Raw genomic sequence first — 14,577 nt, 5'->3', positions numbered from 1 at the left:
GATTCAGCAATTCTGTCTTCATTGCTCCAGGATCTGGTATACTGTTCTCATAAAACTGAGAGGAGAAAAAAAGTGAAAGAAAGCAGCTGCTTTAAGAATGGCTTTCCACCCTTTCCCCCTAATCTCTACCAATCAGACACATTTTATTATTTAAATCTGCACCTCTCTATTTGCCAGGGGCACGATGTGACATATCTGCAGTCCCAGCACAGTGGGACTAAAAAAGAATTTAGACCCCAAAAGTGTCCTTGGCATAGATCTTGAACAGAACCAATATCTGTCATGGAACTGAACATTCATCGATGGTCTCCATGTATTCATTTATTCACTTGTTCATCCAAGTGTTTATTGAATACCTGCCTCAAGCTAGAGAGAAAAGAGAGTGCACTTTGGAAACTTATTCCAGTTTTCAGCCTACAGCAGATTTCCAGCTCAGTGACTTTTCTTTCTGCCACCATTTAGGTGATGGTGTTTGATTCAGAGATGGCTGAATTTCTATTCTGTGCTTATTGTGACTGTTTCAGATCTAGTTTGGGAACAGATTAGAGGCCATTGTCTTCTGTCCTGATCAGGTGGCCTGGCTGTTTCTTTGGATCCCTCTGTCCCAGAGCCACCCAGAACCCTGATTCTTGAGAATCAAGAAAACACCCAGAAAGGCCTTAATGACCTCATAGGCACTCTTCCAAAAAGACAGCAGAACTGGAATGAGAGGCCTCCTGCCTTAGCAGGCTTATCATTTTCTTATCAATCTCTTTTTCTCCTTGCTCATATTAAAAGGAAGCATGGAGTTCTAATGCTCCCATAAACTATGTATTTTGGCAAGACACTTCACTACTCCAGGTCTCACTTTCCCCATCTGTAAAACAGGGTTTGGACTAGGTGTTCCCTGGTATTCTGTGATCTGCCTCTTGCTGCCTTTCTTTCTCTCCTCTGCTTCTCTGTATTTTTCTTCTGTTATCCCTGGGGGTGCTCAGGTTCACTTGATTGTCTGTATTTCTGTGTGGTTGTAGCAAGGACTCAGCCTCATGTAGCATGAATAGGAGTGTGGTTCATGGTGTGTTGACCCAGCAGAGAGCTCCCTCCCACTGATTTGTTCTGCATGTGTAGAGTCTCCCCATTTTTTTTAACCCAACCCTTTCCCCTTTTTCCTACCCCACAGCTCTGTTCCATGTAAGTTGCCAACAGTTTCACTGAACAGTGGGGTATGTTTTGGCATGACATCTTCAGTATGAGGGGGACAGTCTGACTTCACTTTGAGGGTGTGATATCTGTAGCTATGTGGATGGTAAAAATAGTGGTGTGCGGCCGGGCGTGGTGGCTCACGCCTATAATCCCAGCACTTTGGGAGGCCGAGGTGGGCGGATCACGAGGTCAGGAGATGGAGACCATCCTGGCTAACACGGTGAAACCCCATCTCTACTAAATATACAAAAAATCAGCCGGGCGTAGTGGCGGGCGCCTGTATTCCCAGCTACTCGGGAGGCTGAGGCAGGAGAATGGCGTGAACCCAGTGGGTGGAGCTTGCAGTGAGCCGAGATCACGCCACTGCACTCCAGCCTGGGCGACAGGGCAAGACTCCGTCTCAAAAAAAAAAAAAAAAAAAATAGTGGTGTGATCATGAACCAAAGGAATTTATGTTTTGTAACTTGGGTACTTTATTTTGCATTTTGTTATAGTATTAAATAATTTTTTTCCTGTTTGGGGGTCTTACTGTCTTTTTTTACAAGTGTATTCAGGCCTTTCTCTGTGATAGTTGTTTCAGTCTCCTCAAAATTCATCTCCCTTCTTCCTACTGTACCTAATGTCTTCTTTCTGTTGACTCTTTTTGGGAATAAGGAGCAACAGGCTTCTGTCTCCCCTCATCCTCAACCTCCCGTTCAACTTTTTTATTCTCCCAGAAACCTCCTTATAACATGCTTCCGTTTCCCCAGTTTTCCTTATGCTTGAAAAGTAGACCCAAGATAACATAGTCCTAGAAACATACACAATGGTTTCTTTTTCTTTTCTCTTTTTTTTTTTCTTTGATACAGAGTCTCGCTCTGTCGCCCAGGCTGGAGTGTAGTGGCGCAATCTCGGCTCACTGCAAGCTCCGCCTCCCGGGTTCACGCCATTCTCCTGCCTCAGCCTCCCAAGTAGCTGGGACTACAGGCGCCCGCCACCATGCCTGGCTAATTTTTTTTTATATTTTTAGTAGAGACAGGGTTTCACCGTGTTAGCCAGGATGGTCTTGATCTCCTGACCTCGTGATCTGCCCGCCTCGGCCTCCCAAAGTGCTAGGATTACAGGCGTGAGCCACTGCGCCCGGCCCTTTTTCTTTTTTTTTTTTTTTGAGACGGAGTTTTGCTCTTGTTGCCCTGGCTGGAGTGCAATGGCGCAATCTCGGCTCACTGCAAACTCCACCTCCCAGGTTCAAGCGATTCTCCTGCCTCAGCCTCCCGAGTAGCTGGGATCATAGGCATGTGCCACCACACCCAGATAATTTTTTTTTTTTTTTTTTAGTAGAGACGGGGTTTCTCCATGTTGGTCAGGCTGGTCTCAAACTCCCAACCTCAGGTGATCCGCCCGCCTTGGCGTCCCAAAGTGTTGGGATTACAGGCGTGAGCCACCACGCCCGGCCAGAAACACAACGGTTTCTACTGGTTTTTTTGCTTGTTTGTGTAAAGAGCAACTTTGAGAGGGATATATGCAGTCTGGAAAGGAGAACAAATTGCCTTCCTAGACTCACCCAAGACTGGCCCCCACTAGAAAATGCACTCTCCTCCCCAAAACCCGCCCCCTCACAGGAGGCAGGGTTTTTCTTTTGGGCAAACCTGCTCCTGGGGAGAGGAGTGGCAAAACCTGTTTGAAGATGAGGTTACCTCCCTTCCACACCTCCCACCTTGGAAGCAAGAACTACAACAGCTGAGACAGAAAAGAGGTAAAGAAGTGTTGGGGGCTGGGACAACCAGCTCCCCAACAACTCCTAGGTGTTTAAAGAAGAAGGCAGGAAGACTTGTGAAGATGGGAACTATACAAGAGGCAGGAAAAAAGACAGATGTTGGGTAAGTAAGATCTTGGCTTACTTGATTGGTAACAGTGAATAAACAGTCCTGAGAGACTTCCCCACTACCCAGCTCTTACCGGGTCAAATCTCGGGTTCCTCAAGGAGACAAGACTGTTAGAGAATTTGCAGAGAAGGGATGAGGGTGGTTTTAGGTAGGAAATGTCAGTATGGTATGGAACTGGGGAACGGGATTCCAGGATAATTCCCTGGTTTAAAACTAAAGGAAGTTTCTGTAATATATTGTACCTGATAAATCTGCCTGTGTTCTTTTATTTTCTAACCCTCACCCTCCAGAATGGCCATCAGGAAAGCTGAACCAGAACTCACTTTAGGTCCAGGTTCTCGTTACGGCAAATCTTTCTCCTTACTTTCTTCCTCCACCCCTCCATCTATGCCATGTTTTCCCTTAGCCACTCCCCAGCTCAGTGAAGGAAAGGCAGGCCTGACTAGGTGCCGTCTTCCCGACTTTGCTCAGTGATAGCTGGGTGGGTCTAGCTGGGTTCCAGCCACTTGTAATGTGGGACATCTCTCACCCCAACTTTATAGGTGGAGCAACTGCTACAGAGGTAAATATGATTAACTTTACATTCCATCTTTCATCTGCTTCCAAACTTAACAGCAGGTAATCTGCTTCTAGCAAGTGGTGAAGGTAAGAGAAACATCTGTATAGGAGGCAAGAGATCTGAGTCCTTTTGAAGGCCTACCCTCTGCTCTGTATCCCAATTACTGTTCTTCATTTCAATTATTCTTACTTACTATTCAGTTCCCTTAATCTTTTCTTCTTGGGGGGCTGTCTTAGGGTCAGGGAGATTGCAGAAGCACCAGAACTAGGAGCAGCCCTGAGACATGGGGAATTGGAACTGAAGGAGGAATGGCAGGATGAAGAATTCCCTAGGTGAGGACGTGTGAGGGTGGCTGGGAGAAGGGAGGGATGGTCACGAATGGACGGAGGGGATGGCGCGGTGGCTCATGGCTGTAATCCCAGCACTTTGGGTGGCCGAGGCGGGTGGATCACCTGAGGTCAGGAGTTTCAGACCAGCCTGACCAACATGGTGAAATCCCGTCTCTACTAAAAATACAAAATTAGCCAGGCATGGTGGCGCATGCCTCCTGTAATCCCAGCTACTCGGGAGGCTGAGGCAGAAGAATCACTTGAACCTGGGAGACAGAGGTTGTAGTGAACTGAGATTGTGCCATTACACACAAGCCTGGGCAACAAGAGTGAAACTCTGTCTCCAAAAAAAGCAAATGGACGCAGGGATGGTGAATTAGGACTTGAAGGAAAAAAATGGGAAAAAGAAAACAGAGGGCGGGCATGGTGGCTGATGCCTGTAATCCTAGCACTTTGGGAGGCCGAGGCAGGTGGATCACTTGAGCTCAGAAGTTCAAGACTACTCTGGGCAACATGGCATAACCCCATCTCTACAAAAATACAAAATTTAGCCAAGTGTGGTGGTGCACACCTGTAGTCTTAGCTACTCGGGAGGCTGAGGTGGGAGGATCGCTTGAGCCCTGGAGGTAGAGGCTGCAGTGAGCTGTGATTGTGCCACCGCATTCCAGCCTAGGCAACAGAGTGAGACCCTGTCTCAAAAAACAATAAAAAAAAAAAAAAAGGAAGCATAGGTGATAAAATCATGTTGGGGAGAGAGAACCTATAGAGTCCTGGCTTGATGCCTTTGGTGTATATCTCTGCCGCCTTTTAATCTCTTCCCCTCTAGATTGCTTCCTGAGGAGGTTGGCCTTTCTGAAGATCCTGAAGACCCTAAAGGAGATTCACAGGCAGGTAGGTCAAGTAGAAACCAGGCCTCAAGTTCTTGATTCTAGTCCAGTAAAGGGCTATGCCACCTCTATCCTATTACAGTTCCATTTCTCCCTTTCCCAAATCTCCCCTGCGTCAGCCCTTCTTCAGTGTTCACCCCATATTATCACTTTCACATACAGGAATTCTAGCCCTCTCGGCACTCCAACACACACACCCATCTTGGTTCTCTTTTTCCCCCTTTCTCTAACTGCAGGTACCCCCAGCACTTTAGCCCTGTGTGGCCAGCGCCCCATGCGCAAGCGTCTCTCTGCCCCAGAGTTGCAGCTGAGTCTGACTAAGGGGCCTGGAAATGATGGAGCTTCACCCACCCAGTCTGCACCTTCCTCTCCTGATGGCAGTTCTGACCTGGAGGTAGACGAACTGGAGACACCTTCAGACTCGGAGCAGCTGGACAGTGGACATGAATTTGAATGGGAAGGTGGGAAACAAACCAGAGGACTCAGCTGGTAGAAGTAGAGGCTAGAGCTAAAGGATCAGGATGGACTTAATGGGACTGCAGTTAGAACTAATAAGGTGGGACCAAGGGCTACGGCCAGCAAAATTAGTTTCCTCAAATGGAACTTGGGCTTATAGGTCCAATGTGAGAGTAGTCAGTAGAGGGGGAGGGGAGCCCATTGTTTATTAAGGAAAATTTAATTGAATGCCTGTTATATACTATCATGTATAGGACTGGGGTTATAAAGATGAATAAGAGAGGGCCTACAGGGAATTCTCTGCTTAATAGGAAATAAACATATATAAAAATAATTGCAGTTAAAGGTTATGATCTATATATGTATAGGGTACAGTGTAGACAGGGAGAAGGAAAAGGTCAGTTCTGCCTGAGAGATGTTAGGAAAGGCTTCATGAAGGAGATGATTCTGAGCTAAGTGTTGAAAGCTGAAGCTGACATTTATCAGGTAGTTGGAGAGAGGGCATTCTAAGGAGAAGAAGCAGAAGCAACTCAAGCAATAGCATGGCATTTTGGGGAATTCAAAGTATGAGCATGACTATTTTAATATGAAGGGCCGGGAGGTGAAGAGAGAATGACAAAAGATAGTGCTGCTGGGTTAAGTAGACAAAGGTCACATCATGGAGGCCCTTGCTGCCATGCTAAGGAGTTTATTGTCTTGTAGACAATAGGGAGTCATGATAAGTTTTTTTGTTTTTTGTTTTTGATACAGAGTCTTGTCCTGTTGCCCAGGCTAGAGTAGAATGGTGTGATATAGGCTCACTGCAACCTCTGCTTCCCGGGTTCAAGTGATTCTTGTTCCTCAGCCTCTGGGTAGCTGGGATTACAGACGTGCGCTACCACGTGTGGCTAATTTTTATATTTTTAGTAGAGATGGGGTTTCACCATGTTGGCCAGGCTGATCTCGAGCTCCTGGCCTCAAGTGATCCGCCTGCCTTGGCCTCCCAATGTGCTGGGATTACAGGTGTGAGCCACCATGCCTGGCCCAGTAAGGTTTTAATCAAAGGAGTAACATGATCAAATTTAATGACTCTGAAAAGATTGGAAACAACCTAAAGATCCAGCAGTAAGGTATTACGTTTGTTATGGTGCATCCATCCAATGGAATACTAAATACTAGGCAACATTTTGTTTTTGAGACAGTCTTGCTCTGTTGCCCAGTCTGGAGTGCAATGGCACAATCTTGGCTCACTGCAGCCTCAACCTCCTAGGCTTAAGCAATCCTCCTGCCTCAGCCTCCCAAGTATCTAGGACTAGAGGCCCACGCCACCAAACCTGGCTAATTTTTATATATTTTTGTAGAGACAGGGTCTTGCTATATTGCCCAGGCTGGTCTTGAACTCCTGGCCTCAAGCAATCCTCCTGCCTCAGTCTCCCAAAGTGTTGGGATTACAGGCTTGAGCCACTGCACTCGGCTATGCAACTATTTTTTAAAATGAAGCAGTTCTTAGGCCGGGAGCAGTGGCTCACGCCTGTAATCCCAGCACTTTGGGAGGCTGAGGCAGGTGGATCACCTGAGGTCAGGAGTTCAAGACCAGCCTGAGCAACATGGAGAAAGCCCGTCTCTACTAAAAATACAAAATTAGCTGGGCATGGTGGCACATACCTGTAATCACAGCTACTTGGGAGGCTGAGGCAGGAGAATCGCTTGAACCGGTGAGGTGGAGGTTGCGGTGAGCCGAGATCGCGCCATTGCACTCCAGCCTGGGTGACAAGAGCAAAACTCCATCTCAGAAAAAAAAAAAGAAGCAGCTCTTTCTATTGCTATGGAAAGATCATGCAGAATGGTGGGTATAATATATTATCATTTGAATGAAAAGCTAAAGAGGCTGGGTGCAGTGGCTCATGCCTGTAATCCCAACATTTTGGGAGGCTGAGGAGGGCAGATCATCTGAGCCCAGGAGTTGGGAGCAGCCTGGGCAACAAAGTGAAACCTTATTTCTACAAAAAAATTTTTTTTTAAATTGGCCGGGCTTTGTGGCAAAGACCTGTAGTCCCAGCTACTCGGGAGGCTGAGGTGGGAGGATCACCTGAGCCTGGGAAGTGGAGGTTGTAGTGAGCTAAGATCATGCCACTCTACTCCAGCCTGGAAGACAGAGTGAGACCCTGTCTCAAAAAAAAAGGTAGAGAAGAAAGGAAAGCTTGCTCTAGCAGTGGTATAGAGGGTCTATTGGAAAAAAACAGACTAGAGGCAGGGAAAGCAATAAGGAGGCTAGTACCAAGGCCAGGTGAGAAATACTAAGAACCCAAACCAGGATAGCAGTAGTGGAAAGGATGATGAAAGAATATCATAGAGATAGATGGAAGACAATCTGGAGTCCAGTTGATTTCAGGGCTGATAGAGAAGAAAGAGTTTCACATGACATGCAGTTTTCTCACTAGCCAGGCATGCTGATGTGTACCCATAGCCCTAGCTACTTGGGAAGCTGGGGTGGGAGTATCACTTGAGCCCAGGAGGTCAAAGCTGCAGTGAGCAAAGGTCAAGCCACTGTACTCCAGCTTGGGTAGCAGAGTGAGTCCCTGTCTCTAAAAGAAAACAACAACAACAACAACAACAACAATAATAATATAGTTTTCTCATTCAGGCAGCTAGATGGATTCAGTCATTCATCAATATAGGAAATATGGCTGGGCACGGTGGCTCATGCCTGTAATCCTAGCACTTTGGGAGCCTGAGGCAGCTGGATCACCTGAGGTCAGGAGTTCGAGACAAGCCTGGCCAACATGGCAAAACCTCGTCTCTACTAAAAATACAAAAAATTTGCCAGGCGTGGTGGTGTGCACCTGTAGTACCAGCTACTTGGGAGGCTGAGGCAGGAGAATCACTTGAACCTGGGAGGCGGAGGTTGCAGTGAACCAAGATCGCACCACTGCACTCCAGCCTGGGCAACAGAGCAAGACTCTATCTCAGAAAAAAAAAAAAAAATAGGAAATAGGAAATATGAGGGAGAATAAGAAAAATAATTTATTATTATTATTATTTTTTGAGACAGAGTCTTGCTCTTGTTGCCCAGGCTGTATTATTATTATTTTTTTTAGAGACAAAGTCTCACTCTGTCACCCAGGCTAGAGTGCAGTGGTATGATCATAGTTCACTGCAGCCTTGAACTCCAGGGCACAAGTGATCTTCCCACCTTGGCCTCCCAAAGCAGAAGAGAATGATTTTGAGTTCTATTTTTTTTGTTGTTATTGTGTTGTAATTTGTAATTTTATTATTTTTTAAATTTTTTGTAAAGATGAGGTCTCACTTTGTTGCCCAGGCTGGTCTCAAAGTCCTGGCTTCAAGCAATCTTCCTGCCTTGGCCTCCCAAAGTGCTAGGATTACAGGCACAAGCCACTGAGCACAGCCTTGAGTTCCCTTTTGTATCTGGTGATTTGTTGATGACAAGGAGACACGAAGTGAAGATGTACACTCCAGGCATTTAGGGATACGGCTAGAGTTAAAACAAGCCTGGGTTAAAGGCTAGGTGCTGTAGCTCATGCCTGTAATCCCAGCACTTTGGGAGGCCAAGGTGGGCTGATTGCTTTGAACTCAGGAGTTCCATACCAGCCTAGGCAACATGGCAAAACCCTGTTTCTACAAAAAATACAAAAATTAGCTGGGCATGGTGGTGCATGCCTGTAGTCCCAGCTACACGGGAGCCTGAAGCTAGAGAATCGCTTGAGCCAGGGAAGTAGAGGTTGCAGTGAGCTGAGATTGCACCACTGCACTCCAGCCTGGGCTACAGAGTGAGACTCTGTCTCAAAAAAAAAAAAGAAGCCTGGGTTAGAGAGGCAAATTTGGGAGTAATTTCCTTACTGGTGGAATTGAAGACATGGGACTAGATGAGCTCATCTAGGAAAAATCATTTAAAGAAAGAATCTTGGCCAGGCACAGTGGCTCACGCCTGTAATCCCAGCACTTTGGTACAACCCCGTCTGTACCAAAAAATTAGCTGAACGTGGTGGCACGTGCCTGTGGTTCCAGCTACTCAGGAGGCTGAGACGGAAGGATCACTTGAGCCTGGGAGGCAGAGGTTGCAGTGAGCTGAGATCCCACCATTGCACTCCAGCCTGGGTGACAGAGTGAGACTCTGTTTCCAAAAAAAAGGAAAAAAAAAAAAAGAATCAAGGAAAAAATTGAGGAATGACAGATTAGAGTAACAAACTAGGAATCTGAGGAAGTTACAAAAAACTGAAGGTAGGAATTCTGCCTTGTTGATCCTTCCCCATCCCTCTCTTTTAGATGAACTACCCCGGGCAGAGGGTCTGGGCGCCAGTGAGGCAGCCGAAAGGCTGGGCCGAGGTTGTATGTGGGATGTGGCTGGAGAAGAAGGACATCACTGGAGGGTGTTCCGAATGGGACCACGGGAGCAGCGCGTAGACATGACTGTCATTGATCCCTATAAGAAAGTCCTGTCTCATGGAGGTAATGGCTAGCATAATGCAGGGGTAAGAGCTATGGCTTCTTAATAAAATGCCTAAGCTGGAGACTCAGTCATTGGATCCAAAATCTATCCTGGAACTTCCAGAGACCCTCAGAGTCCCTCAACTTAAACAGATATACTATCTGTCAATACATAATTGTTCATCAAATGAATTCTCCCCTTACACTCTCCAGGTTACCACGGTGATGGCCTCAATGCTGTCATCCTTTTTGCTTCCTGTTATCTACCCAGAAGCAGCATCCCCAACTACACCTATGTCATGGAACACTTGTTTAGGTGAGGTGGAAGGCCTGAAGGGCTACAGGGCAGTGTTAGGGAGGGAAAAGTAAAAAAGAACTCCTTCAAAGATCAGTAGCTGATGGGAGAGTCTACAGCAATGTTCCTCTCACCCCCTGAAGCCCCCAACACATACCTTCCCTGCAATTTCATCCCCCCAGGTATATGGTGGGAACTCTGGAGCTGCTAGTAGCTGAAAATTACCTGCTTGTTCATTTGAGTGGAGGCACAAGCAGGGCCCAAGTTCCACCTCTAAGCTGGATACGCCAGTGTTACCGTACCCTGGATCGGCGGTGAGACCTGGGATGAGAGGGCTACAACTCTCTATCTCATCTTTTTTTCCCCATCTTTCTATTATTTCTTCTTCCATTTAGTCCTTTCCTATTTTCTTTGTCCTTTTATGTTCCTTTCCCAGCTCTTTTGTCTTCTGTCTTCTCTTGGAGTCAAGGAAATCTAGCTTCAAATCCTGCCATTACCCATTACCGTTTACTAGCTGTATGGCTTTGGACAAGTCACTTAACCTCTCTGGGCTTCAGCTTCAGTTTTTTTTTGTTTTTTTTTTTTTGAGACAGGGTCTGGCTGTGTCATCCAGACTGGAGTGCAGTGGCACGATCTCGGCTCACTGCCACCTCTGCCTGCCAGGCTCAAGCGATCCTCCCACCTCAGCCTCCCAAGTAGCTGGGACTACAGGCATGGGCCACCATGCCCAGCTAACTTTTGTATTTTTTGTAGAGATGGAGTTTCACCATTTTGCCCAGGCTGGTCTCAAACTCCTGAGCTAAAGTGATCTACCCGCCTCCACCTCCCAAAATGCTGAGATTATAGGCATGAGCCACTGCACCCGGCCGCTTCAGCTTCTTTATCTGTAAAATGGCAATAGTTATACTTTTGCCACTGGGTATTTGTGAAAATCGAGTAAATTAGTGTGGCATATTGCCTGGCACACAGAAAACACTCTTCTCTCAGTCTTGCCATTTATTTCCCTTTCCACACTTCCATTATCTTCTTCTCTGCCTTCATCACTGACCTATGTGTCTTCTCTGTCACCAGGCTGCAGTGCAGTGGTACGATCTTGGCTCACTGCAACCTCTGCCTCCCTGGCTCAAGCCATCCTCCCACCTCAGCCTTCCAAGTAGCTGGGAGTACAGGCATGCGCCACCACCATGCCTAGCTAATTTTTGTATTTTTTTTTTTTGTTAGAGACAGGGTTTTGCCATGTTTCTCAGGCCAGTCTTGAACTCCTGAGCTCAGGTGATCTGCCTGCCTCGGCCTCCCAAAGTGCTGGGATTACAGGCATGAGCCACCGTGCCTGGCCCTGTGTCTTCTTTTCCTTCTCAGGTTTTTTCTTCCCCGTTTTGGTTCCCCCATCTCCCTTTGCTCACTTTTCTCTTCTTGCCCCCTTTCCTTTTTTCATCCTTGCTGGTCTTCTTCCACCTAGAGTTTTATAAGTAATCTTGGTCATGGAGCGATGTAGAAGCACGCAAAAGGAACTTACGCGAGGGTAGGGGACAAGATGGAAATGGAGCAGAAAAAGACCAGGTGGCCGGGCGTGGTGGCTCACAAAGTGTAATCCCAGCACTTTGGAAGGCCGAGGTGGGTGGATCACAAGGTGAGGAGTTCAAGACCAGCCTGGCCAACATGGTGACAAGTCATTATCTCTACTAAAAAAATACAAAAATTAGCTGGGCATGGTGGCATGCGCCTATAATCCCAGCTACTCGGGAGGCTGAGGCAAGAGAATCGCTTGAACCCGGGAGGTGGAGGGTTGCGGTGAGCCGAGATTGAGCCACTGCACTCCAGCCTGGCGACAGAGTGACATTCCGTCTCAAAAAAAAAAAAAAAAAAAAAAAAAAAAAAAAAAAAAAAAAAGCCGGGCGCGGTGGCTCACGCCTGTAATCCCAGCACTTTGGGAGACCGAGGCGGGCAGATCACGAGGTCAGGAGATCGAGACCACGGTGAAACCCCGTCTCTACTAAAAATACAAAAAATTAGCCGGGCGCGGTGGCGGGTGCCTGTAGTCCCAGCTACTCAGGAGGCTGAGGCAGGAGAATGGCGTGAACCCAGGAAGCGGAGCTTGCAGTGAGCTGAGATGGCACCACTGCACTCCAGCCTGGGTGACAGAGTGAGACTCCGTCTCAAAAAAAAAAAAAAAAAAAAAGAGAGTTTTTTTAAAAATGAGGATCATAGAGGGCTAAATAAGATGGGTGGAGCTGAGATTACAGCTGAAGGAATGGGGATTAGACCCAAGTACCAGATAAATCTAGAAACTAGAGAAGTGAATGAAGGAAGTTACAGTACAGAAAACAGTTACACTTGATCTTCACACATAAAGGTGGAAGAAGAGATAGGATGATCTCATGTTGTTTTTCAGGCTACGGAAAAACCTGCAAGCCCTGGTGGTTGTCCATGCTACATGGTATGTGAAAGCATTTCTGGCACTGCTTCGGCCCTTCATCAGGTACTAGTTCTAGGAACAAGGACTCCTCCTTCCCCCCATTTTCAAAATCAAGATTAAGATCTTTCTCCACATTGATTCTTTCTAGCCTTAACCACTCTACTTGTACATTTTTCTTTGCAAGGATTTTTGGGAACCCTTCTCCCAATACAAAACACAGTTGGTTTATTCTCTCTTTTCAGTTCCAAATTCACACGAAAAATCCGTTTTCTGGACAGCCTGGGGGAGCTGGCCCAACTCATATCCCTGGATCAAGTCCACATCCCTGAAGCTGTCAGACAGTGAGTTTCACACTTAAGAATAAAGCTTTGGGGGTGGGATGTGTAAAGCCAATCTCTACTTTTTTAATGCCCTGGGGGACATACAAAAGAACGAAAAGCTAGAGGCCCTGCTTTAGGGTGCTTTAATGTATATGGGGAAACTGCACACACCCAGAGAAGAAAGGAAGGACACTACTGCATCCAACAAGAATAAATAAAAAAAAAAACCTATACATGCCGGGCGCGGTGGCTCACGCTTGTAATCCCAGCACTTTGGGAGGCCGAGGCGGGCGGATCACAAGGTCAGGAGATCGAGACCACAGTGAAACCCCGTCTCTACTAAAAATACAAAAAATTAGCCGGGCGTGGTGGCGGGCGCCTGTAGTCCCAGCTACTCGGAGAGGCTGAGGCAGGAGAATGGCGTGAACCCGGGAGGCGGAGCTTGCAGTGAGCCGAGACTGCACCACTGCACTCCAGCCTGGGCGACAGAGCGAGACTCCATCTCAAAAAAAAAAAAAAAAAAAAAAAAAAAACCTATACATATAAGTGCAGAGACAATAAGGAATAAAGGAACACTCACAGTGCAGAGGAGATTCAGACTGGCCCTAGAAATTAGGAAGAGATGTGTTGGCAGTGAACAGATGATATCCAGTGGGGGAGAGGGTGTTAGGGAGCAAAAGTGCTAAATGATGACTCAACCCAAATCATCTAGCTCTTCCAATTCACCTGGCTTGTCTCCCCAAACCAGAAAGTAAAACCCAAGTCCTGCCCCTGAACCACTTCTTTCCTCCCCCTCTCCCTCTCCTAGGCTGGACCGGGATCTCCATGGCTCAGGAGGGACCTAGCACAGGACTGGATAAAGGGCCTTAGAACCAGTTAGCGATCTGCCTACACCCGAATCCCTGAAACATCTGAACTGTTTTGTAAATCGTCTTATCCCCAACCTCAGTACCACCAGATCTTCACTTCTCAGTGGGATTTTGTCCTTTGCATGACCCTGCCTTCAGCAGGGCTTTGAGGCTGGGAAGCTGATCTGCTGGGTGATTTTCATTCCAGTCGTTGGGACGGAAGGCTGAATGTAGGGTCATTTTGTATGGGATATGCAGAGCTCTGGGTTTTTTTGTTTTTTGTTTTTTGAGACGGAGTCTTGCTCTGTCGCCAGGCTGGAGTGCAGTGGTGCGATCTCGGCTCACTGCAACCTCCGCCTCCCGGTTCAAGCCATTCTTCTGCCTCAGCCTCAGCGAGTAGCTGAGACTACAGGCGCACGCCACCACGCCCAGCTAATTTTTTTGTATTTTTAGTAGAGACGGGGTTTCACCATGTTGGCCAGGATGGTCTCGATCTCTTGACCTCGTGATCTGCCTGCCTTGGCCTCCCAAAGTGCCAAGATTACAGGTGTGAGCCACCGCGCCCGGCCAGAGCTCTGGGTTTTAATCCTACTTTAGCTGTAGAACCTTGGGCAAATAACTTCATCTTTTTGGGTCCTAATTTTCCTCCTCTCTAACTGGAGGGACTGTGATCCTTCCACCTTGGATGGAAGAGGCTTACCTGACAGCCAGCCTGCCTGCTGGGAGCCAGGAGAGTCAGCTCATTAAATCTTGAAGAACCGCTGTATGCCCTTTTTCCTTCTAAGTCATGTCTGCTGCCTGTGAGCCTGGGAAGGAGTGCTTTCAAAACCTGTATTTTTGCCCTCTTTAGTAAATTTAGAACTGTAGAGGCTAATAAACTGCGATGAGACATTTAAGCTCTGTTCCAAAGAAGTGAACGACTCTTTCACCACCCCTTGCATCCCAAACCTTCGGTTCCAGCAGAGTTCTTGCCGCAGAGGTTCCTTAGGAGCACC

General features: G+C 47.2%; 1 protein-coding gene across 2 annotated transcripts; it reads left to right on the top strand.

The window, feature by feature from the left end:
- The first annotated feature begins 2,315 nt into the window (after positions 1-2,315).
- BNIPL (BCL2 interacting protein like) lies at positions 2,316-14,461 on the top strand. Of its 2 annotated transcripts, none has more exons than XM_032154718.2 (10): positions 2,316-3,041; positions 3,843-3,938; positions 4,762-4,826; positions 5,059-5,283; positions 9,542-9,724; positions 9,917-10,019; positions 10,181-10,312; positions 12,391-12,435; positions 12,657-12,755; positions 13,543-14,461. In XM_032154718.2, the coding sequence occupies exons 1-10, from the start codon at positions 2,749-2,751 to the stop codon at positions 13,577-13,579; spliced, it is 1,278 nt and encodes a 425-aa protein (XP_032010609.1). In that variant the 5' UTR covers positions 2,316-2,748; the 3' UTR covers positions 13,580-14,461. The 2 variants fall into 2 exon arrangements, with proteins under 2 accessions (XP_032010609.1, XP_032010608.1); XM_032154717.2 differs by having other exon boundaries at positions 12,391-12,477.
- The last annotated feature ends 116 nt before the right edge of the window (positions 14,462-14,577 follow it).

The sequence above is a fragment of the Hylobates moloch genome, unplaced genomic scaffold (assembly GCF_009828535.3).
Source record: "Hylobates moloch isolate HMO894 unplaced genomic scaffold, HMol_V3 SCAFFOLD_5, whole genome shotgun sequence".
Lineage (NCBI taxonomy): Eukaryota > Metazoa > Chordata > Mammalia > Primates > Hylobatidae > Hylobates > Hylobates moloch.
This window is presented reverse-complemented; position numbering and strand designations above follow the sequence as displayed.

What these genes read in the sequence shown, in the direction of transcription:
- BNIPL (XM_032154717.2), top strand. Translation starts at nt 2,749, where the DNA reads ATGCACTCTCCTCCCCAAAACCCGCCCCCTCACAGGAGGCAGGGTTTT. An exon ending in CAGGATGAAGAATTCCCTAG is followed by an intron (nt 3,939 to 4,761) that starts GTGAGGACGTGT and finishes CTTCCCCTCTAG; the next exon opens with ATTGCTTCCTGAGGAGGTTG. An exon ending in GTCATGGAACACTTGTTTAG is followed by an intron (nt 10,020 to 10,180) that starts GTGAGGTGGAAG and finishes TCATCCCCCCAG; the next exon opens with GTATATGGTGGGAACTCTGG.